Below are 26,219 nucleotides of genomic sequence, written 5' to 3'. Positions count from 1 at the left end.
TCGGCGAGTTAATCGATGGAAGATTTAAATTGATGGAATCGATTAACGCGAGATTATTTATTCGGTCACGTGATAATTATGCCAGTCTAACAATTTTTCGACATAAGCTTAATAATAATATTAATTTATAATGTTATATTAATTAATTATTAATAATATTAATTTATTGCACACAGAAACTCTCTGATAACGAGATAATCACGGGTGACGTGTATGAGAGAGATAAAAACACGAGATTGCCTTCGTGACTGCATACCTACCTACTACCTATTTGTATAATGAACGCAGAAGACGGAATGTCTGGTCTGCACGATTTGCCTAATAGGCAAAAACTCATCGACTCGCTTTTAAAATATACCAGCTAGCCCAACGACTTTTAAACGTAAAACATAAATAACATGCGATTCCATTTACCGTTATACAATGTTGTACAATATACATGGATATATAACTACGAACGATAAAATTGTGTCACGGTGATACAATTCTTGATCGTGTGCGTTTCTATATACCCGCTAAAGTCGCGGGTATATTTTCACAATGACGCACGAATTTATCGGCGAGAGACGAGGGGAAAGTTCTCGATGCATCCGAGACAATGATTCATACGAAAGAGGCGTGTTTCCCCAAGAATCTGGACACCGCGCTATTGTTTTAGCTTTAGCTCGTCGGCTCTTTCAACCCTAACAGAAGTTCCAGATAAGGATCGTCGCGACGAACGGATCGTCCTTATTATTCTACGATAGCACGGGAACGCGCTAAGTAAATTTATCGCGTCCGATCGTTTATTTTGATAACGTCTCCAACATCTCGAGACGTCTCTAGCTAGAGAAGGCTTTCTAATGAAGGGATTAAGGGACTACGTGCTTGCGACGCCTACTGCGTGTCACACCCAAAAAGCACAATATAGATCTCGCAGCCGGTGGTGAAAAAGTACGGGAAAAAAAAACATTTCGGCGTGAAAACGTTTGACGACTTGCGACTCTCTCGACGTCGGCGATCGCGACGGGACCCCATACACGCCCCGTTCTCTCCCCTTCCCTTCGATTATTCATAGGAACAATTACACGGTCGCGTCATCAAGATCGGACATCGGACGGCGTCTCGCGGTATCGCTCCGCGCGATTTGTAATTACGGAGCGCGTGCATCCAGCCGCGTATGTACGCCAGGATCGATCGCCCGCGGTTGGAAACCGCCGCGAAATCGGGTATTTTCAAATTTTTAGGTTATAAGCACGCGGTGGTCGGCAGAGAGGCGACGGGGAAGTGGTGCGGACGCCGAAAAGGAGAGATACGAGGAAACGGGACTACTTCGCCGTGGCGAAGCGGAGCGACCGTGCCTTGCGCGAGCGCGCGCGCGACAGGACGCGACGCGACGCGACGCAGCGCGTCACCTGCCGGGCTGCGCGCGCAACCAGCACGACGCGAACGAACGTGGCATTTGGCAAATGGCGGCGGGGGCCGGCGGCGCGCGATTGGCCGTCCGGCAGGGGCGCGCGGTTGCTAAGCAACGGCAACACCGCGCGCGCGTTACCGGCCGGCGCGCGGCGCGTCGTAGCCGGCACACGAACGAAGAGAGAGAGAGAGAGAGAGAGAGAGAAAAAAGAGAGTGAGACGAGTGAGTGGCTTTCGCACAGTGGCGCAGAATTTCGCACAGAACGACGTTGGCTTTCATGGAGCGCGTACGCGGCGGATTGTAAACGTTATACCGTGCGAAGCCGAGTGGACCCACTCACACGAACGGGGCGCGCTTTCTCTCCCTCCTTTCTCTCTCTCTCTCTTTCTCTGTCTATCTTTCTCTACCTTCTCTCTCTCTTTCTCTCTCTCTCTCTCCCTCGCCCTGTCTTCTCCGTCTGTCGCGATCGCGGACGGTACGACGCACGCTCCCTTTCTTGACGTATCCCCGCCTCGCGGCCGCCGGAGATCCTCAGTATCCTCACGTCCTCACTTCAGTCCTCAGTCTCGCGGTAAAGGACGTCGCGCGAGCTTCACAGAGTTGCAGGGCGTCTGATAGGAAGAGGACACGTACAACGCACATATAACGCGTAAAGATGGCAGAGGACAAGAACGAGACTAGCCCCGGCGCCGAGGGCGAGAAGCCGCCGCAGGAGACGGCGGCGGCGGCGTCGCCGCCGGCCAAGGAAGAGCCGACGAAGGAGCGCAAGGAGGACGAGAAGAAGGTCGAGGAGAATGGCGAGGGCGAGAAGCCGAAGGAGAACGGCGAGGAGAAGACCACGCCGGAGCCGAAGGATATGCGGGCGATCGTGCTCAACGGTTTCGGCGGCCTAAAGAGTGTCAAGGCCCTGAGGAAGCCGGAGCCCGCCCTCGGCGAGGGAGAGGTCCTCATCCGCGTCAAAGCCTGGTGAGTTCTCTTTCTTTTCTCTCTCTCTCCTTTCCCCCTCCTCCCTCTTTCTCTCTCTCTCGCGCGTTCGTCCTTCCGCCCTTTCTCCAGAGCCACGGTCCATATTCCCTTCACGCACGCTTCAGCGCTGCACCGTGCCGTTAGATGGAACGCCGATAGAAGCCATATTTTCCCCATTAAACCACTGGAGCGCGTCTCGAACTCGCGCAGTTTGACCGGCGAAATATATCTGCCTGCCTGCCTGTGCCTGCTTGTCTGTCCGTGAACGAGCGAGCGAGCCATTGTCCGTGTGCCATTCCGCTTTCGACGTTCTGAAATTCCCCGAGAGAGAACAACTCTCGCCGATTCGGTCGATTGATAATCCGCCGTTCTCCGTCTCGCGTTAACGAGTCTGGATTTTCGAGTCGCGCGGAAATCGATACGCGCCGCAAACTTTCGTCCCTCTCGTGTTTTCGTCAAATTCCCCGTTCTCCCCGAACGAACAGGAGATTCGAGAGCGGAAGGTCACGTTTGGAGCGAGAGATGCGAGCGAGGCGCCCATATGGACCTCTCTCGTCCCTTTGTCACGAAAATACGCGGCAGGGTGCGGCAGCACGGCTCGACTTTTCGGATGCCCGTCGTAGTGTAACGCACGTTTCGCCGCGCTCGTCGTCCCGCAACGACGACGCGAGGGGGAAAGGACGTCAAAAGAATCAGATAACTTCCTCTCTTTTGTCGTACGAGTCGCGTCGTCGCGTCGGTGTAAATTTTCCAGATTGTTCGACCCCCCCACCTCGCTCCCCGCACTTTCCCACGATAAATCACACGAAAACTCGGGTGACTGCGTTACCCAGGCGCGATATGCGGGTTCGTTGAAGCCGGCGACTAAGATAATTACGGTCCTAATCGTCTAAATGGAGCGGAATTGAGAAACATGAATGTGTAAAAGCCTGGGCTATCCACGCCTCATTACTGTCGTACGTGAAACTTTTATCAACGCCCAACGGCCCGACTGATTCGTTCGTTTTTTTTTTCTTTTTCCTCTCGCAGGGCAACGTCGCGCTTCGGGCATCGATCGCGTCGAGGGACGACGCGCTAAATAGTCGAAAAATACGCTCGAGTGACACTTGATACCCGTTTAACAACAATACAGAGCGCAGGGGGGGGGGGCGTGACAAAAAGCACACCCGAATAATGATTCAATGCAACGGCCTCATGGTTGCGTTTTCATATTAGAATTTATCGATGCACTTCGCCTGCACGCACGCGGCTGTCGATCGATGTTCGATCGTCAATGATCGATTAATCAATTTCCGAAACGCGGGCGTTGCCGCGTGAATTCATGAATCACGACGCCCTCGATCGGATATTTATTACGTTGCGTGCGAGAAGATGCCGGCTTGATTTTTCAATTATAAAAAGAGAAGAGAGAGATAGAGAGCTATATATATATATATTCGACCCTGGTCCGTACGTGTGCATCATATCCTGAAAGAGAGCCGGCTTTATCTCGCGCGGCCAGGGCCAGTCGCGATGATGATGGTGCACGGGGGAGAGATGGCGAACACATCGGATTCGCCAAAGGCTGATGGCGCGCGGACCTTTTCACGCGTGAGTCACGTTTTATAAAAGCTATTGGGATTGATGAGAAAATAGCCCCCATAGAAAGATATCACGCTGCCAATGCCGGCGAATAAATTTGTCTGCCCCGCTACAGACACGTTCGTTAAGCTGCGAGCACCCCTGTCGTCCTCGTCCTCGTCGTCGCTCGCGCGCGCGCGCGACAGAACTAAATAAAGTGCCGTTCAGTTTGTCGTTTCGAAAAAAAACCTCGATAACTAGTATCTTTTCCCCTCTTACGTCACGCGACCGTCTTTCGAAAACTCGAACGACTCCTTCTAGAAGCACTAATAATCCTCTCGAAGACGCAGATTCACTCCAGCTCCCAAGAAGCATAAATTTATAAAAGAAGGGGAATTCAGGAGGCTTTCGTTGCGTGATTTAATTACGTGGACAATGTTTACAACGGAGCGCAATTGCTCCCTTGCTTTTTTTGATTTATCCTTGCCGAGGCATTCTTTTCCATTTCAGTCCATGCGTGCGTTCCACGCGCCTCGCATGTGAGCGTGAGTTCCATTTGGGCGCATACACGCGCCCTTTGTGGTGAAAGGGTTATTCGTCGCAGGAAATGTCGAATTTAAGATGTCGCGTCCGACAGTGGAAGCAATATTAAAAGCCGCGTATCGTTACGGGGACATTTAGATCAATACTTTTCTTTTAATAACTGTATATTTGCGAACTAGTATTTTTTTTTATTTTGTCGTGCGGAAGGCTCGATACTTTTCTATTGTTGTGTAAAGTCCCAATAAAAAAAAAACATCGTTCAGCGAAAGTAAGTTTTTCGGAAATTTGACGGAAATTTAATTTATCGTCTGATTGCCTTCCAAAATAATCCCCAACAAAACTTTTAAAACTGGAATTTAAATTCTATAGAAGATTTTCTTATCCGTCTTTCTTCAACATTGAAATTTTATTATGAGCGACCGCACTCGCGGGTAACTTTCCCGTATTCTACGTATCTCGTTCTTGATTACTCATGCTGAATCTATTCGCCGAAGGAAATGGGCGATTACTCCTGAATAAAACAGTCCTTCCGCTCGTGTCTACAGTGAGACAGCATAAAGTCCAATGAACCACCTTATTTCATGTATAATAGATATATCCTCGACGAAAGAAAGCGAGCTCGAAGGCGCGACTCTCTTCTGGATACTCCTCCGCGAGAGTTTTAAACTCAAGCGGTCCGGAGAACCCGATAACGTATTCTCGTTTGCACGGTCGTTTCCTTTTCTAACGGAGGAAGAGAAGCGAGGACGTATATATAAACATTTGTGTCACATTTCGGAGCGGAGTTCACCCACGGCTATTCTGTAATCTCTTTACATTCCGCGGAGTACACCCTTCTCTCTCTCTTCGAGACGTCCCTCGTAAGAAATTGGAAGCGACGGGGGGAAAAAAAGGCGTGCGCGCGATGAAAGGCGAGTGTTGGAAACGCCTTAAAGCTGCGGGAGGAGAAAGCGCGGGGGTGAAGAGGAGAGAGAGAAAGAGAAGCACGCACGCGGATCGCGGTGGCGTATCGCGCCCGTCCGCTGAATGGTATCCGTTCAGAGTTTCCCATAACGCGATATTAAGACCTCATTAGCATGATAAACTCGACGGGACAGATACACAATGGCGCCTTTCATCGAGCAGCGCTTCCACGAAAAACGCGAATGTGCGCGAGAGCTTTCGCCCGCATAAATTTCGAATACGCTAGGAATTTTACGTACGTGGCGTATACGCGCGTGTCTTACCTACGCGCCGATCATCGCGCGCTATTTGCGCGTAGACAGCATCACGCGGACCTGTTTATCCGCGCAACCGTGTACCAGCTGCGCTGATAAGGCGCGAGAAAGAATTATCCGCGGCTTTATTCGATCGCCACTCGCGGGGATTTCGAGTCGGAACTTTTGCAAGTCCTGGACTATACTGGTCGTCGAATCTTGGGGAGTCTTTTTGGATTCGCGAGTCGTTAGAACCTCGAGAACCTTTTTATCTAGATTTTTGAATCTTTAGGAGCTTTAATTCTTACGTTCCGATTCTACTAAGAGTTAAAGGTCTTAGTGGAATCGGAACGTACAGGAGCTTTAATTCTTACGTTCCGATTCCACTAAGACCTTTAACTCTTAGTATTTTTTGCCTCTACGACTTATCTCGTGTCCACTTTTATTCTATTTTATTCTAATTCTTAGAACTAGAAACAGATAAAACGTAAGTTAAACCAAGATTAAAGTTAATCTGCATTGGTGGAAATGTACATCAGTAGCGTTACGATATGTCACACGCGGAATAATCGCAAAGTGCATAAGTATCCGCTGCAACTGTCGACGTCGAGCCGAGTCCTGAAGTGGATGCGCTTTTATGGATATTATATCGTTGACAATCTGTTCGACGATCGTGACGATGACGTTTAAGAAATCTTGAAATTAATTGTTATCCCGAATAATAATGCGTAATGTAGTGCCTCTCCAATAATTCTTTTGCTCAGAAATGATTTTCTCTGGGCACGATTAAATTAGGGATAAATCAAAGCGTGACTCGGAGCTTTTCGGCTATACGAACGATTACGTCGATTTCTGTGCGCACGCATTTACGTTGACATCCGCGTGCGTGCCGGGGCGGCGCGGGGTGGAAGGGAGGAAGGGTGGAGAAGCGAGGTGTAGAGGGTGTAGGAAATACGGGTGTGGTTCGATCAATACGGACATCCCATAGATCTATCGGTGCGTATATACGTACCGTCGGGTGATTCACACGGAAAATTATTACTTGTGTAACATGAATCATTATTATTATGCACGAAACGAGAGAGATGTTTTGCCCGAAACTTTGAAAATAAACTGCGCGTGCCCGTTATCGTTTTTTTATCTCGACGCAGCCGCACAACACGATTAACCAGTTTCTGTTTTCGATTTCTTTGCGCGCTTTAAACGTTGAAACGCCCGCGGCGTGATATCGTAGTTGCGAGGAACCTTATAATAAAGAGAGATGCCTACATATATTTTTTACGTCGATTTTTGGAAGGTGTAGACGTCGTTGTAAACTCCACCCGATTTTCGCGTTTTTTCGCGCGCGCGCCGTGCAGGTTCCTCTTGTGTTGCGAGATGCATATGTCACAAAGATTTTTTTTTTTTAAATCCATAGAAAATTTAAAAAAATTGGGATATTGTGGAAAGAATGTAATTTATCATATAAATTAATAACTCACAATTTTACTGACAAAACCTATAGGATTTTGCAGAATCACTGAAATATCTCCTAATAAGATTGTATAATTTTTATTCATTTTACAATATCCCGGTTTTTGTGGATTCTCTAGGGATTTTTGGAAAAAAAACGAATTACACAAAATCCCTGCGACATAGATATCTAATGATTGCATTTTCCGTTCGCGTATTTGCAAACGTGGCGCGTGCGATTTCGCGGAACAAATGGACAACAAAAAGGCGTGTACCATCTAGGGAGCTCGCGCCGCGATTGCTTGTTGACATTCGATAGAGCGAATCTTAAAATAAATATGCAAAAGCAGCCGCCACCGCAGTTTACCCGTGACGGAATTTTTCATCGCACGCGATAAGCTTCTTGCACAATGTCAGGCAATAGGAACAAGGAATAGAAATCAGAAATCATGTATAAACGCAGAATAAACAGTGACACAGGCAATAGACACAAAGTTTCCATCACGTTGGAAATTCTGTGCCTACTGCCTGTTGTCAACCAATTATAACATTCGAATTTTTTAGGTTGTAATTAACGATTTTTTTGTTATTTCCTGTTCCTATTGCCTGGCATTGTGCAAGGAGTTTTACGCTCGCCGATGCATCATACGATTCACGTATAGGTATATCGCTGGCGCGGCAAAGCGGAGAAGCCGATCGGCTAATCGTCGCGTCTTGGGTTATCGTCTTGATTACAAAGTATTTTCTGTTCCTTTCCAGTCAATAAGCGTAATCAACGTGATGCGTCATCTTTGGCGTCTGTATATGAATCGCCGATATATTAGATTCGTTGAGCGCTGCATCACCGCGGCGGATCGGATTCGACATTTTCTTTTGTATCGTGTACAAAGAGACGGTTATTTTTATCCGCGGCCTAACGCGATTTATATTATACTCAATCGGAAGACTAAGGAGTCGGTTAACGACGCCGATGGATGTTATATACGCGATGCTTATCGAATTGCGAATGCGAAGATTCACGTGACTTTAGATATCGCACTGTTAAATATTAGAGGATGACATTAAACCAATATACCTTGAGTTAAATAACATTTTGTGATTTTTAACTACCACGTGTTTTGAAATTTATTATTTTAACGCAAAACAGTATTATTTTAACTCTACTGGTCTAGTTAAATTAACATTGTTTTAACCCTAGAACGCATGAGATTTCGACCCCAGGCGAACTTTGAAAAACGCTCCTGAGCTAGCGAGTGACATTATTGTCGAGTCTTTAAATGGATTTTTCACTAACTAAACTTGAGTAAAATTAAATTTACCGCATACCATTCTCTTCGTTATTAAAAAACGAAGAAATTCATGTAGGTTTAAAGGCCCTTTATTTCTGTAGGACCGGTTTTACGATCAAATAAAGCGTGGGGTCGATATTGCCCCCAGTCATGCGTTAGAAGGTCAAAAAAATGATACATGCGTTCTAGGGTTAATTAAATTAACGATATGTTGAGCAGGAGCAACGGCAACATACAGGAATGGTTGAAAATGACTCAAATTGATATAAGATATAAGTTTGACATTTATGAATTTAACTGCGGGATTGAGGGTCAAGTCGAATTATTTACACCGCGAGGAATTATTACACGAGGCAGCGACAGTGTCGCAGAAAGAAGTGACACTTAATGTCAACGTCACTGCCACGCTGAGTCACAAAAGCGATATATGACGATACGCGGTTTGAATCCACAGCTGTTGTTGCCTTACTCAACTCTATTTGTCGCATCTGGTCGCTCGTGTCGACCGCGCCAGGAAACTTCAGCCGTATACATTTCTAATCTGATTCGCGCGTTATAATTATTAACGACATTTATCGTTTTGCAGATATGTGCCTCGTGTCGAAGTAGCTCGTATTGTATTTTCGATCCCGAGCGCTTAGCATAAAAAACGTCAGAGGAGATCTAAATCGAACACGCCGCGTGTGTTAAGAACATAGCTGCATGAGATTAGATCTTCGCGTAGCGGATCACACTTTATCCTCGCGTGCGTAACTAATCCGTGCTTTAACCTCTCCTCGGCTAGGCCGGCGTGTACGTCGGATCGGCTCCACGCGTACTTTTCTCACCGTTACATCCGCCTGATTGCGATCCGTTTCGCGCGAGTCACCGTCTACACAGAGTATAATCCGTCGCGGTTTACACGAACACCGATAGACCGTCGTCGGTCGTCATATAAAAGTGCAGCAGCCTCTCTCATCGGAGATGATATTAAAAAAAATGCTACAAAGAGAAACTTCTATATCGGTGTCCCCTCGTACTTCTCCCCTCTCCCCCATTTGAAAACAATTGATAAACTCTGTCCGACGGGGTCATCTGTCGCGTGTGTGCGTACAGTAATTGGCACCGCGCATTTTTCTCCAAGTCCGCTCGCACTCCCCGTACTTTTCCGCTCCCTTAAGCCGCGCGAGCTTAACCCTTGCTGTGTTTGTTTCTGAAAGAAACGGACCGGCGCAATTGCGCGCGGCCGTTGCCGCTGAGATGCCGACGACGGAATTTCTCGGCCGGATTCTTCTCGACATTTTATCTTCGACAGAGTATTCGATGACATCGCGTCTCTCTCTCTCTCTCTCTCTCTCTCTTTTTCTTTTTCTCTTTTTTCCTCTCCCTCCTGCGTTCGTTCGCTCGGTGATGCAATGATAAATAATTCACCGAGCCTGGCCCGTATCGTGTCAAATTAACTCGATAACGCTGGTATCTCGAACGACGCTTCATCCTCGCGTTGACTTTATTCGCTCGCAATCGCCCATGTCTACGGGAAAGATCATCATTTTCTCTTATCCACGACGTGGCTCGCGCGCGATTTGTTTATTAACTCTCCCCGCCCCGTCTCGCCCTGTTTGCCGTCCGCCTCTCCCACGTGGAAGATTTAGGTTAATGAAATCAGAGCCCCGGCTTATCTCGAATAACGAAGTAGCCGGCGCAGGAGAGATATTGACGTCGCCGACGACGTCCTGCTCGGTCGCCCCGGTCGCCTTATCCCGCGACTGTGCGAAGTAAAATCGCTAGGCGACCGAGCGCGCGTAATATTCCCCGTCCGCTCTATTTATAGTCCCTTCCGTTCCCTGCATAATTCATACGCGTTCGCGTCAATTCGCGCGTGCCGGCCCTTCGTAGCCTAAATTGAGGTTTAATTCGTGCCCTTTTCTTTTTTCCTCATGCGGTGAAACGTGCTTTGCTCGCGTTTTCTTTTCTTTTTTTCTTTCAAGGTGGCAAAACGAGATACGATTTGGAAAATTTTGTGCCCTTGCCATTCTTGAGATAAGGTAACGACGTCACCGACGTCGATATCAGCGTAATGACCGCGGCGCGCAAAGTCGTAAATTATCACATACCGCACGGAGCACCATGCTGCGCTCGTAATACGTACCTACATACGCCGTGCAGCGTTACTTTTCCGACACGCGCGCGTAGAAAATACCGCAGCGACCGACGACGCGACGGTTCGGGGGCACTTTCACTCGCCCGGACGTCGGCTCCGGTCCGGAGTCACGCGAGATTCGCGCATTTGATTTCGCCGTACGATTATGTAGACCCCGTAGGCGCCTCGGTGTCTTCCACGACGATCGATTGACGTGTATATCCGCGGAAAACGCGCGTTCCAGGTGAGAGACGGCGCGGGTCAAAGGGCGACGGTCTCTCCTACTTAGACATCACAGTTTTTTTTTTTTCGCTCAATGGCACTTCTCTTTAACGATGTTAGTTATATACGCTATACGTGTTTGGGACCGCGTTTGGAAATAATTAACTGTTAATTAGTCGGCTGTCAAAACCGCCAAAATGGCCTTTGTATTCGCCAACTCGAATTTCTTCCTCCTCTTTGTACGATCGTCGATCGGAGACACCCTGTATACCGTGCGTGTCTCCGCGTCGGCTTTGTGCGGCTTTGTGTGTGACCCTGGGGTGCGTTGCATGTCGCCGCGGCCGTCCGGTCCGGTCCGCCCGTTCAATTGCCTCTTGCCAAGAATGGAGAAAATTATTCCCCTCAATTCGACGCAATTTAGAGGAATTAAGCGATCGCGGAGCCGCGAGAGCACTTCTTCGGCTCCGTAACTCCTGAACCCTTCTCCTTGTCCTTGGTACCCGCGTCCTCCCCTTTTTCGAGCGTCCGTCCCTCTGTAAGAGCGAATCGTCGAATCATGGTTACTCTGGTTCCCACGGCGAGATCCTCAGGTAAAAATCACCGGCTACCGGAGGGAACAGTAGGCCCGCATTACTCGGCAAACATATTTTTCGTCCAGTTCCACGTTGTAAAACTAGCCTGGTTTACCGTATCGGCTTCGATGTTTCAAGTAATATTTGACCAGCTTCCCTACACATCGACCGAGAATAGCTCTGAACCTCAATGTCGCGAAATTAAATTAGCAAATTCCAATCGATTAACAGCCGCTCATATTGCTTTATTACGTATAATCGATCGTTTTCCTTAATTATCGCTCGTCGCTACATTATTCGCTAATTACCCGCGCGGTGGATATTATTAGCACGCTGGATACGCCGAAAGGGTTAATGACGGTACGCAGAAATGCCGCTCTGGCGGCCGGAACGGACCGTTTTTCTCCCGGCGCGCGATCGCGCGTTCGTGTGCAGCTCCGGAGTCCGGAGTCCGGCGCGCCGGAAGGAGCGGAAGCGACCCTAAGTACGGCAAATTGTGAAAGTAATGGACGGCAATATGGTGTCTTACAAGGTGAATGAAAGCGTCTCGCGTTGGCGCGGGCGATCGGCGCTAAATCACCGCGCGTTATCTACAGTTAACTGCGACGACAGCGCGACGCGTCGCGACCAGAATTTCATTACGCCGCATCAGGCTCCGCTGTCGTCCGCTGCCTGTTGTTTTATCTTTGTGGGACGGAATTTGTTTTCGCCCGCAGTTGCGTCCGCGCTTTATTGCGTTTAACTGTCGCATTTGCGCTCAACGAGTTTGTATTAGCGACTGATAGAACGATGGATGGTCGCGCGCGGCGGAATGGTTAAAAGCTCGCCTCGTCGAGCGTTCGACGAGCTTATTATGTACGTGTACGCCGCGAAATATCGATGTTAGAATTTCCATGGAAATTCTACGCAAAAGCTCTACATGGAACGTCGATACACGTGACGGGCTGTCACACACTTTATTTACATATATATATGTATATAAATTTTTATACAATTTTCCGATTCTCTCGCGCCATCATTCCTTTCCCTCAAATTTCCAAGGTCCTCGATCTAGGCATTCTAGGCGATAATACGTGCAATTGTGAATGCACGATTTGCATGCTACAATTGCACACAGACATTGGATTGCGCGGACTGAAACCATATGTTGCAACGCGAAGAGCCCAGAAAGGAGTTCCGCGTAATTTTATATATCGCTTGGCGTTTTACTGCAGAGAAGGCTCGCTACATTAATCGCGACCGCGACGACCCTCGTACTGTCGCGCGCGGCACAGCGCGACCCCGGATACTTTTTACGGTCATTTAAAATTGCTAATTTTAGAAACGATGGATTTTTCCGCCACGCCCTGCGCGCACGCGGTGCGGGGGAATAAGTCGCGCCGCGCGTCGGCGGACGGGATTCAATAGAATCGACTTAATCCAATGCGACGTGTTTCGAATTGGCGTTTCGCGGACGCCCGTACCTGTCAATAAGCCGCGGAATAGAATCATTGTGCGCTGTACTTCGGACTTGTTTCGCTTCAATTCGTCCTTCGACGAAGGGGAGCGCGGAACCGCGTCCACGGTTATCCGGCGCAGCCCCGGTAAACGATACCGTAAGTCTCGCGCGTGTTTCCCACATATAAATCCCCCTCTGTCTCTCGCCCGTCACGTTATTGGACACGCGGGTAAAATGCGCGCTTCTCGATCCGCGCGATTTATTGCGTACACCGATACGTTAAGGCGTAATCCCCGTAAACTCGTTACTTGCGTCCGCGACGTGCGATTACACGTCGAGTTACACGTTTCGTTTCGACGTTTCTTGTCGCTTTCCGAATCCGTCATATCGATGGTGAAACGATTAAATATCGTGCACCGGTCAGCGAGAGCCCCCCCCCGTGAAAGGGGGGTTCGAAAAGGGCACAATGTGCGACTCCGCAGTCGTCGTCACGTGAATCGTGACGGAATTCTGTTCCCCGCGGTGTATCGTTCCACGACCGCAAACTTCTTTCGTTGTGTTATCGGTGAAACGCGTGGCTATCGTGCAGCGCAGGCACCAGCTGCAACGCGTCTATAGTACGGTAAACCCGCGGGAGGCTGAAACTATACCTCTTGGCCGCGAATGATTCATTCTCTCTTCGTCCGTCAACAGAAATACTTATCGTCAACTCTTTCTGCTTCCTTTTTCTCATTTTTTATTTAGATGCAACGTGACAAATAGGCAGTACGCGCGCACTCGCGCACACGCGTGAAAAGAGGAAAGAACGTTTAGCGAGATAGAAAAAGTGATAATGCGTAAGCGATAAGCGGCCGCGCATGAGCATTTCTGATAGGTTCGCCAACCTTGGACGAGATTTCATCGAGTACGCGGTGATTCATCACGTGGTGCTCGGTGCTTCAGGAAATTACGTGGTGTATCGCGTGTAAATTGATAACAATTTACGACATATCTCGCGCGAGGCGCCGTGCAACCGTCGGTGCAACCCGTCGAAAACAAAAGTATTCGCAACTCTCAAGCTGATCGTTCCGACAGCAGCGACTTTGCTCGAAATAAATAAAACGACTAAATGGAATAAATATATACGTAATATTTCTAACACTTCTTCTTTGCTGTATATTACTAATTTATCAGATTTTTGTTATTACGTTTTATTTTATTATACTTCAGTTGTTTTACCGGCTGTATTGATAATTTTACCAAGCAATTTAAATTTTCTGGCTTTGCACCGCAATCGTGTGCAAAACCGCGGGATGGATACGTCGACACGCGAATTGCCGTTTATCCGACAATTTTCGGCGAAATTCGTTGGCGATTTCCGTCGAAATGCCGTCGAACTTTTCGCCGGGGAGCGCCGATGGTAAATATTTCCCGATGCCGATGAGTAACGACCGCGACGGCCGTCGCGGGCGAGTTGCGTGCGACGCCAGGCATCGGTCTAGGCGTCGTGGCGCCTTCGTACCCCCCCCTCCCCATGTCAGTCCGAGCCGTTAGGCATCGGCGAAGGTAAACTACACGTGCGTTTTACGCGCGGAGCTCCTCGTTGCCATGTATCCATTTCAGCCCTTTTCCAAGCGCGAGCATACTGTATGATTCTACAGTAGAGTATTCTACGTGGTAAACGTGTAGGATTTTACGGTCAGATCCTCCCGGGACTTATCCGCGTTCCGCTGAAAACGAGCACGCCCGTTCGTCCCGCGGGACTGGAATCGTAACGAAATCCTTGGCCTACGACAGCGACGTCGGGATAGTAATTTTCGAAGAACCAGCATCGTCCGTCGCGTCACGTTAGTGACGTTAACGATGGCTATTATACCCTAATGGTAGCAAATGATACTATACGGATGTTGAGGTCCAGAACAAATTGCAACTGGTTTTGGTTACAGCAATTTTCGATGATTTATCCCTACTTTGTGGCTTGAAATGAGATTTTTTTGATTGGACGGGGACCCCGATAGATTATACCTGAATTGCGCGCGTTAGTAGCAATATCTAACAAAATTTCTTTCGTTTCTTTCAGCGGATTAAACTTCCAGGATTTGATGGCCAGGCAGGGCGCGATCGACTCGCCCCCGAAGACCCCGTTCATCATGGGCTCGGAGTGCGCGGGTGACATCGAGCAAGTCGGCGAGGGGGTCGAGAATTTCAAAGTAAGCACGAAACTTTTAATGAATCTGATTACGAGTGCGCCAACTTAAATTGTAAACAAGTTTGCTTCTTCGAGTTCTATGTGTATTCGGAATTTCGTTACGAGGTATAAAAATAAAAACGCGATAGGTCGACTGGTGATCGCTCACTCTCTCTGTTCTCTTCGTATTCAAGGAATAAGATTAATGGCCGTGTCGTAAATAGCGTCGAATGTTATCGGTAAATGACGTATATCGAAATGCGCGCGCGAGCGGAAATATAGATTTGCTCGCGTCGAAAACTTTTTTGCCTGCAGCCAGAAGTACAATACGTGTAACTGATTGTGAGTTGCAAGGCGCAGTCTCTTCCCAGTATATCGGCGAGGTAAAATCGCCTCCGTGGATTCGACGGAGCCCAGAGATTCGATCCGTGAACGCCTACTTGGTAATGCGCTAATTCGATTCGCTCGTACGACGGGGGGACCTTGCCTTTTTGCGCATCGAAATAATAGTCCTGTATCGATTTTCAGCATTGACGTCACGTTCGGTTCAACGTCGAATTATTTTGAAAGCTCTTGAAACGCGTTCCCTCGGCCGGACTCCCGGACTCTACGACGAGTGCCGTAAATAAAACGAGAGGCTACTTTTCCCTCGCGGTCGTTTCGCTTATTAAACGTCTTTACGTCAGGGAAAAAAAAATGAACGCCGAAGTATTTCATATCTCCGGCGCGGCGTGATAAAGCGCCAGGAGGCAGTATTAATGGTCGCTTCGTAAATAACGTCAAGGCGGCACACTCCCGTTATCGTATTTAACGTTATTTGCGATACGGGGAGAATCGAGCTGGCCTCTCAAGCCTGCGGAATTTCTTCGCGGCGTGTTTTTCGCCGGCTGACGCCGTCCGCGTCGTATGGAGAAACTTGTACGCTCAGGGTGGTCTATTTTCGCGACTCGCGAAAGTCTTTTTCGGGGTCGGAAGGAGGCGAGCGAGCTTCTCCGAGACGCTTAGGGTCAGATATTCGGCCTGTCTCATCTTGTCAAAGAGAGAGATGGAGGGGAGAGTACGCTCCTTTCGAGCATACGGGTCGGAAGTAATGTCAGCTTGCTCCTGCCTCGCCCTGCCTATCAAGATGCTTTACAGAGGGAGGCCTAATTCGATAAAACGAGCTCGCCCCGTCTTCGCGAAGGGCGCAAAGTGGAAAATAGTTGAACCTTCTCCTTATCCGGTGACGATTCGGTAAATACGCGTGGGGCACAATCCTGAAAATATCAGTGTATTAGAGAAAATAAGGGTACTTTGTCGAATTGGTCTTTAAGCTGTTCCTCATTCTCGCATCGGTCTCGATTTTCGGGATGTATCTCGGGCATTCGCGTCTCGAATCGAAATGCTGCGATATAAATGCTCTGGCGTTTTGACACGCATGTGATGTGGTTTTTCCTCTTTTTTTTTGTTAACAGGTGGGCGATAGAGTGGTCGCCCTTCCCGATCACAAAGCGTGGGCGGAGCTGGTCACCGTCCCGGCGACGTCCGTTTTCGCGCTACCGTCCGGGATGAGCTACCTCGACGCGGCCGCCATCACCATGAATTACACCGTGGCTTACATCCTGCTCTTCGAGCTGGCCCATCTCACGCCCGGCAAGAGCCTGCTGCTTCACAGCGCCGGCGGCGGTGTGGTAAGTCGACGGGAGAGAATCCTCCTTTTATATTTGTATTTCATCCTCGGGGGAGCGCCGGAGTATCCCTCCTTCTCCTCTCGTTCCTCTCGGGGGAGACACGGGGAGGAAGAGATGATGAATTGGACTTTTTAATTACACCTCCTTGCTCACGCTCGCGTATCCTTTATCGCGACTTGAAGAACTCGATACGCTCATGGATGTATCATAATTGTTATGTTCGATTGTACGCGATGCGGTATCTCTCTTTCTTCCTTCTTTTTTATTAATTGCTTTTCTTCCCCTTTTATTGTAAGTGCATATCAATATTAAAGATAGTGTCTTTACATTCGATCGTGCGCATTCGATTTTTTAATATCCCCTCTACAGCTGTAATTATTATAAATGATTCCGCATCGTTTCAACATATACCGAGGGATTTATAAATTATTACGCGCGTTTAAATGCATGATGGCTCGAGCGTTTTAACAATATACGATATGTAAAAGCTATTCCCTTTACCTGTACTGAACGCACGATGTTATTATCTTCGCGTATATGAATTAATATATTCTATTGTGCGCGTGATTGTATTAAGTTTCATGGCACAACGCTCGGCACGATAATGATTTTGAATTTTGCAGCGGTTCATCGTTAAAGCGACAGAATGTAGACGGGCGGAAGCGCCTTTAGCGTGCAAAAATTCTAAAATGCTGAGCCGACAATAACGCGGTTCTGCCGAAGGGGCGCTTTTGCGAGTTTAGACAGCTTTATCGCGGTATCACGTGTATGAGCGAGTTAACGTCTCGCGCAAAGATGTTCCGCTCGTAAACGCGAACGGCCGGCGTCTTCGAGGCGTGTATACGTTACTCGGAACAGTACAAATCCGATAAGTAGCGGCGTTACGACCGCTGCATCTAAATAGCTGAGAAGCGAGCGTCATTAACATTATTGCTTATACATTGCCTAGAACCGTTTTACGGGAGGAGCAGGCGTATGTCTGTGTGCGAGAGAGAGAGAGAGAGACGCGGCGCTCGTACGTTTTTCCTTAAATTCATTACGCTTCGTTTTAGAACGAAGATAACGGAGACTCGACGATTACGAACGTCAATTGACCGTAAGGGATTGTCGGGGAGTGGTATCTAAAGATTTTATACGATAAATATTTGTGTGCTTCTTCCTCTGCCGAGGATACCGAAATAAAATTCTCCTCCCCCGCGGGTTACTGAAATAAAATTTGCCGAGCTTCGTTTACTCACCCGTGGAGATCAGTTTAAATCCTACGCCCACGACTTGTTAAACACCTCGCGGGGTGCGAATGAAATACAAAATTTCATGAAAGCGACGGTATAGTTGGATGGCAGTCGTTGGAACAGGCCGACGACGACGGCGACGGAGGGGATCGAGAAGGTTAAAGTACCAAGGGGTATTTCCGGGTTCTTTGGCCACGCGGGGTGGTTTCTCTCTCTTCTCTCTCTTCTCTCTCTCTCTCTCTCTCTCTCTCTCTCTCTCTCTTTCTCTGTCTTTTTCTCTTCTCGTCTCAACGACGAAAGGAGAAGGAGAAGCGGAAGAAGGAGATAAGAGAAGATGGTAGAACCGTCGGGATCAATACGACTCAACAGGTTACACCCGAAGCCAACGGTAAGCCACCCCCGCTAACCGCCTTCCGTCCCTTACGACCCCCGACGCGACGGTTGAGACGAAAGGCGAAATCTACCGGGGAATGCCGGTGTGCGGATCGCACCGGGGTGTGAGGGTTGCCAGGCAACCTTTCGCTCTCTCATCGACCACCGTCATGGACCGCACCCGTCTGAGACCATACCACCACCGCCGCTACCATCACTATCACCGGCACGTTACTACCACGTGGCGCGGCCTTAAGCTGGTTTCACACCGGCGTCCGTCGCGGCGTGCCACGTGTACGCCCGACGACCTGATCGGTACAACGTTCTCTTTCCCCTTTCCCCCCTCTCCATCTCCCGCGGCTAACGATATTTTATAGAAGGGCTTAATTACAGTCGACTTCCGCAGCGACTTCCGATACTTCCTGCTTCGCGAATAAAAACGTTCTTGAAATTAAATGAACGAGAAACGGACTTAGAGAGGTATATATATTTCTTACGTCATTGTAAAGAACACAACTTGTGTTCCTTAGATCGCGCTCGGATTTGCACACCAAATTAAATAATTGTCATTGGGTATTTAACAACTTCCTCGCAGCATTTATTTCTTTTTATGACACGTAGACAATGTGTGTGTAGTCGAGAAATATTGTATGATTGATGAGCTTTTCCTCGCCTCTTCAGTTTCAGTTTGAAGAAGGAATCAATTAAGCGATGATTAAGCGCTGTTTCTGAAATCGATCCGACCGTTCGTTTATTTTATGCTATAAATAGCCATTGAGTGGCAATCCTCTGCCATTCTCTCATGAAGCGGGCGCATGGCAAACTTGGGTTCTCGCTGCCTTGTGTATAACACATTCCCGCACCTCGCGGGGCGTGTTGGACGCGTCTGTCTCGACCGAGGGACACATGAAAGCCCTTCCGAATACCGGGATAGCACTCAGACGTTGTTCATAGAGGAAAGACGACCGAGCGGAAGAGATATGACGCGATCCGTCTGAGAGACTCGTCGAGAGAGGGAAAGTCCTCCGACGTGATCAGAAAGCGGTGTATTTTTCATGAACCGAGTGTGGTCTCTCTCCCGGAGCTTTACCGCCGTATAGTACGTGACCAGCTTTTCTCGCGGCTAATACGCGAGAAATCGCGGCACGGGAGTGCCTGCTTTTCACGCGGCCGCGTTTTTCTCGCGGCTCCTCATTGTCGTCGTTGAGCATGAATTATCGCGTCTCTACGTACACGCGGCTCTCGTTCTCCTCGATGCGCCTCGACGGACGGGGGTGCGAGAAGAGGAAGGCGTGAACAAGGAGCGATGGGCGACATTGTTCTTCGAGTCCGCGGATCGGTTAATATTAATTAAGTCATTGTCTCTACGCGCGAGAAGAAGGCTTCCGCTCGTCTCGGCTCGTGAAGTGACGCTGATGAAGATGTAACGTCGCTATAAAGCATCTCACGGAGATCTCGCGCATTTATTTAACGTCCCGTATGCATTTTATACAATGTAACAATTTTTAGATTAGTAAACACGATAATGACGAAACGACGGAGATCTTTGAGAGGACGAGATATAATTATTGAAGAGCTGAAATATACTTTTCATGATTATTTAAGGATTCTAAATGGTCTGTTCCGTCTTTGTCTCTTTCGCTCTCGCTCTCCCTTCCTGCTCGTCTCCTTTTTTTCTCTCATTTATGCTCTTCTTCGAGCCCGGAGCGCGCTCCGGCTCGGCATCGGCTCGGTCGCCGGGTATCGAATTCTCGACAAGGGGCGGAGAGAAATGGAAAGCAGCGAGCGCGATTCTCGGAAATAATGTATGCCGCTTCTGTTGAAAATCTCGAGCGGTTGTGCACGCGGCCGTTCTTTTTTCTCCTCTCTCTTAATCCCGTCTCATCCTTTCTCAAGGCGTAGCGTTACGAGTAGCTGCCCGACCGACGCCGCCCGTCCAATTCGGCGGGTAACTGGATTTTCTCGGCAAAAAAGTAGCGTGCGTTGCGAAAAGGGAGGAAGACCAGGGGGAAGGAGGTGGCGATGAAGTATATGTTCTCGCGTATTTTCTAGCGAAGCTTCGGAAGAAGCTTCGGAAAAAATATGAGAATGTCCGTACTGTTTCTCCACGTAGGCGTAGCTTCGACTGACTCTCGATCTTCGCTAAATTGATCTCGACCGTATCGATAAAGAGAAATATTATTTTCCATCCGATTTAGGGTCAAGCGGTGGTGCAGCTCGCGAAAACCGTGAAGGACGTCACCATCTTCGGAGTGTGCAGCAAATCCAAGCATGAGGCACTCAAAAACGCAGGGACTATCGACCATCTTCTGGAACGCGGCGCGGACTACAGCAACGAAGTCAGAAAGTATGTGAACCATGTGGCGCGAATAATTAATTTTTTTTTTGTTCTCTTCCCGTCGAGGGTACAGTCAATATCGAATAAGGAAATTCCGTACATTTTTCATACGTGTCTCCACTTGTTTAGAATCTCCCCGGAAGGCGTAGACATCGTCTTAGATTGCTTATGCGGCGAAGAATGTAACAAGGGCTACGCCCTCTTGAAGCCAATGGGCAAGTACATTCTTTATGGATCCAGCAACGTCGTCACCGGGGAAACTAAGAGCTTCTTTTCCGCAGCGCGATCAGTACGTAACTCAGCATTGTGGATTAACTCGATCTTTAATTCATATCTCACTGGGATTTATTCGAACAAAAGTATTTTATATCTCAGTAAAGTATTATGTATCTTTTAATGCTTCGCTGTAAGATTTTGTAAACTTTTATTCTTTCTCTCGAATTATTTTATTCTCTAAAGATTTTCTTTTGGGTATTGTTCTTTGCCTAGGATTATATTTCTGTTCATCTTCACGCACGTTTTATTATCTGTTGTTTAGTGGTGGCAAGTCGATAAAGTATCGCCCATAAAGCTGTTCGACGAAAACAAAACATTGTCTGGATTGAATCTACGCCACTTGATGTACCAGCACGGTAGTCACGCGTTCGTTCGACGGGCGGTGAATCAAGTGTACACGCTGTGGAGCGAGGGCAAGATCAAGCCAGTAGTGGATTCTACATGGGCGCTGGAGGATGTGCCCGAGGCTATGCAAAAAATGCACGATCGCAAGAACATCGGTAAGATCGTGCTGGATCCGAGTCTGGAGCCGAAGCCCAAACCAGCTACGCCGGCTAAGGGCAAAGCGAAAGACAAGAAGGCCGCGAATCAGGAGGAGAAAAAGGCGTCTAGCGTAGAGTCGGAAGAAGGGGAGAAGAAGAAGGAGCCCGAGTTGACAAACGGTACCTCAGAAGACAAATCTGATAGCGGTAAGAAAACAGTGTGGCAAATTTATAAGCGTAATCGCAGTAATGTTACGTTATTTCGTACGGTCTGTCGAGAATTGAATGTCTGAACACTCGCTCGTACTTCCTGTTTCAGATTCGAAAGAGAAGGAATCTAGCTGAATTAGCGATAGTAACTAATCCTCTAAGAACAAAGAAATGATACCCGTAAACATCAAGAATTCCCAGGAAAGTACTATTGCTGAGAGATCCATCGCTGTTATCCGAGAGAACGATAAAATTTGACTTGAGTAATCCACGAATGGGTGGAATATTGCGTAGAATTTACGTGCAGATGATCCACAATGAGAGAACTGTAATTCATATCGTATGACCTAATAATATAACGAGGGAAATGTAATCTGTCTCTTCGAGCAGATAAAACAACCTGTGGAATATGGAATTAAAGTTTCAATTTAGCGAGTAATTGATCGCTTGCACTGTAAGCTATACACTGCTTTCTTTTTACGTCAAAACGGATGTTCCTCTCTTTACCGTATGTCATCTGCATGTATCTATTTTACACACATTTGCGCCGAGATTAAGAGTTCATGCGAGTTACGAGAAAAGGAGAATCAACCAGCATATTGCATAAAGGACGAGAGAATCAACCAAATAGAAATAAAAATCTTGATGCGGTCCACAGTAGTTTACAGAATATAAGAATACGTTATGTTTATTTTTTCACACCGACCAAATGGTTAATTTTGCGAGGAGTTAAGTAAACAACTGTTGGATACCGGATAGTTATTAAGCAGCTTGGCTCCTTTTTTTTATTATCGTTATTGTCATCATTTTAGGAAATGGTAACAGCATTTCCGTACTTATCAAACAACCATGAAGATGACGTAACAGAAACGCAGTTTAATAAGCAGTTCAATAATTGTATGTTGTCCAACAGCTACCTACTTGGCTCTGTCTATTTGTATCGAATACTATCGCTGCTATTATGATATATACTAACAATCTCTTACATTAATATAATATTACCTCTATTTGTAATTTAATGGGATAAAATAACATATTGCGCTAGAGTTTCCGTGGAAAAAAGCTAAACGCGGGGCTGCATTACTTTCGTATGTAAATTTTATGTATTAAAGATGTTTTTACGCCACCTTATTATTCATCGTGATGCTTTTGTCACGATGAAATATCCTTTTAAATTTTAACGATATAGTCATGAAAGTCAAGAGTAATATTTAGCATTATATATTATGGGGCATTTCGCTGGAATTTAGATATTCTTTTTTCATACTCTTTCATATTCCGTAGTTTTTATGTAAAATTGTAACCTTCAAGATTTTTCTACGTAAAAATTGAAAAGTAAAAAAAAATCAAAGTCTATATGTAACTGCCTGAACATTTGTTGCAATCGGTATTTTTCTATTATTGAGATTCTATCTCTTCAAATTATTGATATGTACTGATTTCTGCAACGATATATCAACGAGATGCTTTCAAGATATTTCGATTAAGTTTTGGAAATCCGATGTAACGCAAAACTATTTAAGGATAAATGCATTCGTTAATGTTTATCATGCGCTAAAAAGTTCGGATAGCGATCAGATTTAATATCTAATCTGAATATAAGAACTTACTGAATATATAACGTGAATTAATTAAGCGAAAATGTAATTAGACTGACTAATTATGGCTTGAAATTGTAAAAGCCTAATAGAAAAACATTGCTCGGCACAGAGGTGCTTTGAGAATTATCTTAGCGAATGTTGGCGTATTATTATTTCTATGTGAAAAAGAGACTTTCGAATCAGTTTTAATGAAAGAAACACCGAGCGTACGTGCCCGTACGATACGCATGTCTCGTCGTTTTTATTCAGATATACGAATCGATAAAGTATTTTAAAGACTCCGAGTAACTTTTTATCGTTTAAATGAAATTTTATAAACATTTTAATGACGTTGCATCAACATATGTACATGAAGAGTAATTTAATGAATTAGCATTGTAGATTTATATTGCTTTTCTTTTCTATAAGAAGGAACGACAGTCTAAAGTACGCAAAGGCCTCATTTTTTTATTATCGCATATTCGCGTGAATGCGCAGTTGTGTCGCTTGGACACCGAATGCGTGACTGCGATAAGTCCGATAAGTTGTGTTAAGGTCCGCATTGCGGATTTTTTCCTCGACTTTCGAACCTTCGAGTTATAATTTTCCGACCGGCCGTGATATATAAATTGAATATATCGTCGGCCGTTCTGCGCGATTAAACAGCGAAGGACGCGTTACTAACGATGATCTGTCGAACGAGAAGGTTTCGTAGTAATATCAACGGAAGATTAAGGATCCTCGTGAGTGTCTCGAGGAGATGAAGGAAGAGGAGAAGGGAAAAAAAGGATCTCGAGGGCGTGTCCTCAACGGAACGCGCCTCGGTGGAGGAACGCTGGCCGATGCAGAATAAAGTGTGCATATCTCTCCGGAACGTTGGAACAATTTTGATGTAGCCGATTTCGTTAGGATTTGATACTAGCTCTGTATACCGATATCTATATTATACAAATCACTATGCGAGATGAAAAAGGAAGTCACGCGGACGAGGGGGAAGGTATGCGTCGACGATATCCCGCGCGCCGATCTCGAGCGCGTCTCGGGAGTGGCGCGCGGTACGCGCCAAGAATTAACTGCCGTATCGAATCTCTCGGTCCAAAGGTACATAAAATACTAATCCTTGCTCGTCGAGAAAAAAAACGTATCAGTCTGAAAAAGAAAAAGACAAAAAAAAGTGTGGTAAAAAAAAAACTGCGAAAAACATGGTAAATGTGGCTGCATATTTTGAGACATCTTTTAAACACGTAACGATAACACACGATAATCCCACACGAGGCGTACACGAGTACACGCTCACACATAATACGACCGACACCACACATCATACTGTATATTTTATTGTAAGGCTTTAAATGTTTCATCAAATAACTCTATTATATTATAATATATCTATATATTTGTATCGATCGTTTCCTCCTGCCCTGATTACTTTTCTTTTTTTTACTTAGGTCCGAACGTCAGAATATAAGAGTCCGGGATCTGTGCGAGATGTTACACGTGGGATCGGGTGCGGGGGCTTTGAATTTAAAGCGTAGATTGGCGCGAGGGAATGCCATTTCGGGATATAATTAAGTAATATTAATCGAACAGCCAAATCTTTTACGTACAACTGCCGTAAGAAATTGCGTTTCCAGAGATGTTTTGCGCTCTCTTGGTTGAAGGACGACCTCGCGAATATGTTGCATATTCAATATTTTCTGTATAGCTAGTAATATAGCTTGTGTGTTCTCAGTTGTTTCTCCCTCGACGAAAGAGAGACGAGATATTTCAGATATACTTTGCGTAATTAGCTGCCTTTGACAAAGAGCCGGAGAACAAAGCCGCGAGTTCATTACGTTGATTTGTGTTGATTATTAACGTATTTGACCGCCGTACTCTGGAAATGTTTACCTGAAGCGAAAATCTAAAAGCGGACGAAAAATCATGCGCTATCCTCCCTATATCATAGCGCTGTCTCGTAACTGCGAAACGTAATTGTAATTTTGGAAAAACGTTTTAATTAAGAGCATGAAAGCGCTACGTGAACGTTGCGAAAATGTTTTTATCAACCGAATTTCTATTTTATAACACACATACTTAACGTGTCACATTTTTGTGACGCACGTTTAGATCGTTCGATGAAGCCATTTTTATAGTAAATTTTATGAGCAGGACTCGAAGATTTTTAAACCATGGGACAATCGGCGCAAATTGCCACTCTGAAATATGCGTTTGATATAGTTTTAAGAATGAAAAATCATGATTTTTTGTGCTATCGTCACAAGAATCGTCAAGTGATATAATTCATTACTCATTCATTTACGCCAGAATGAATCTTTGAAGCCAATTGTGGCCAAAATATACATTATAAATCATCGTCGGGAGAATGACGAAGAGAAATTGTTCGCAGTTGCTGCCAAAAAGAAAGGGGGTTGCGCGGCGGGTAACAGTTTCCAAGCTTCAGTGACAATTTTCTGCCGTTGGAAGAATAGTTTCGCTCTCGTCTCAAGGCTACGACCATTCCGTTTGGCGCGATAGAGAGAAAGTTAGAGAAGGAAGTTAAAGAATGTTGTGCGTCTTATTAGTTATGCGAAACCGCATCGTTGGAGAGCAGGACCTACAATTTCGCGAACGTGATACATTATGATTGTGTAAAATTGTAAAATTTATCGAGGGGTCCGGGCGAAAGCGACGCGCTCTTTTCGGCTGTGAGACTCTTGAGTCGCGACCAGCCTCGCCGAAGATGCTCACGAATGAAGGGAAAGGATACCTTCGCCCGCTCCCCGTCAAGCTTGATATATAGATTGTATTTTTGGCTTATTACTGTAAGACTGACTATGTTGCTATATTAAAGATTGCTTCAAAAACAAGTAGAACTTGATTGCATCCTCTTCTTCTTAGGATTCCTCCATGTGACTCGGCGATTTATTTTCAAACATATATCAGTTGTCGTTCTCGAGACGAGTTACAATCTCACACGTACTCTCACAATCTTCAATTCTACACAAAGCAGTTCTTTTATAAACTGAGGAGGCATACATGAAACGAGGGTCAATGAGTCAACCATTTTCACACACAAAGACACATTCAATCCACTCCTATCTTTGAGTAAAATTAGTTAATAAATTAACCGGGAAGGAAAAAGTACTTTAGGACACAA

At 46.5% G+C, this 26,219-nt stretch overlaps 1 protein-coding gene across 1 annotated transcript; it reads left to right on the top strand.

Moving 5' to 3' along the window:
* The first annotated feature begins 1,654 nt into the window (after positions 1-1,654).
* Positions 1,655-25,929, top strand: LOC112455602 (synaptic vesicle membrane protein VAT-1 homolog-like). Its single transcript, XM_025017613.1, has 7 exons — positions 1,655-2,362; positions 14,813-14,942; positions 16,375-16,590; positions 20,393-20,541; positions 20,662-20,821; positions 21,071-21,497; positions 21,610-25,929. Exons 1-7 carry the CDS (start codon positions 2,052-2,054, stop codon positions 21,633-21,635), a joined length of 1,419 nt encoding a protein of 472 aa, XP_024873381.1. The 5' UTR covers positions 1,655-2,051; the 3' UTR covers positions 21,636-25,929.
* Positions 25,930-26,219: the final 290 nt, after the last annotated feature.

This window comes from Temnothorax curvispinosus, unplaced genomic scaffold, assembly GCF_003070985.1.
Source record: "Temnothorax curvispinosus isolate PA1 unplaced genomic scaffold, ASM307098v1 QBEX01006268.1, whole genome shotgun sequence".
Taxonomy (NCBI): domain Eukaryota; kingdom Metazoa; phylum Arthropoda; class Insecta; order Hymenoptera; family Formicidae; genus Temnothorax; species Temnothorax curvispinosus.
This window is presented reverse-complemented; position numbering and strand designations above follow the sequence as displayed.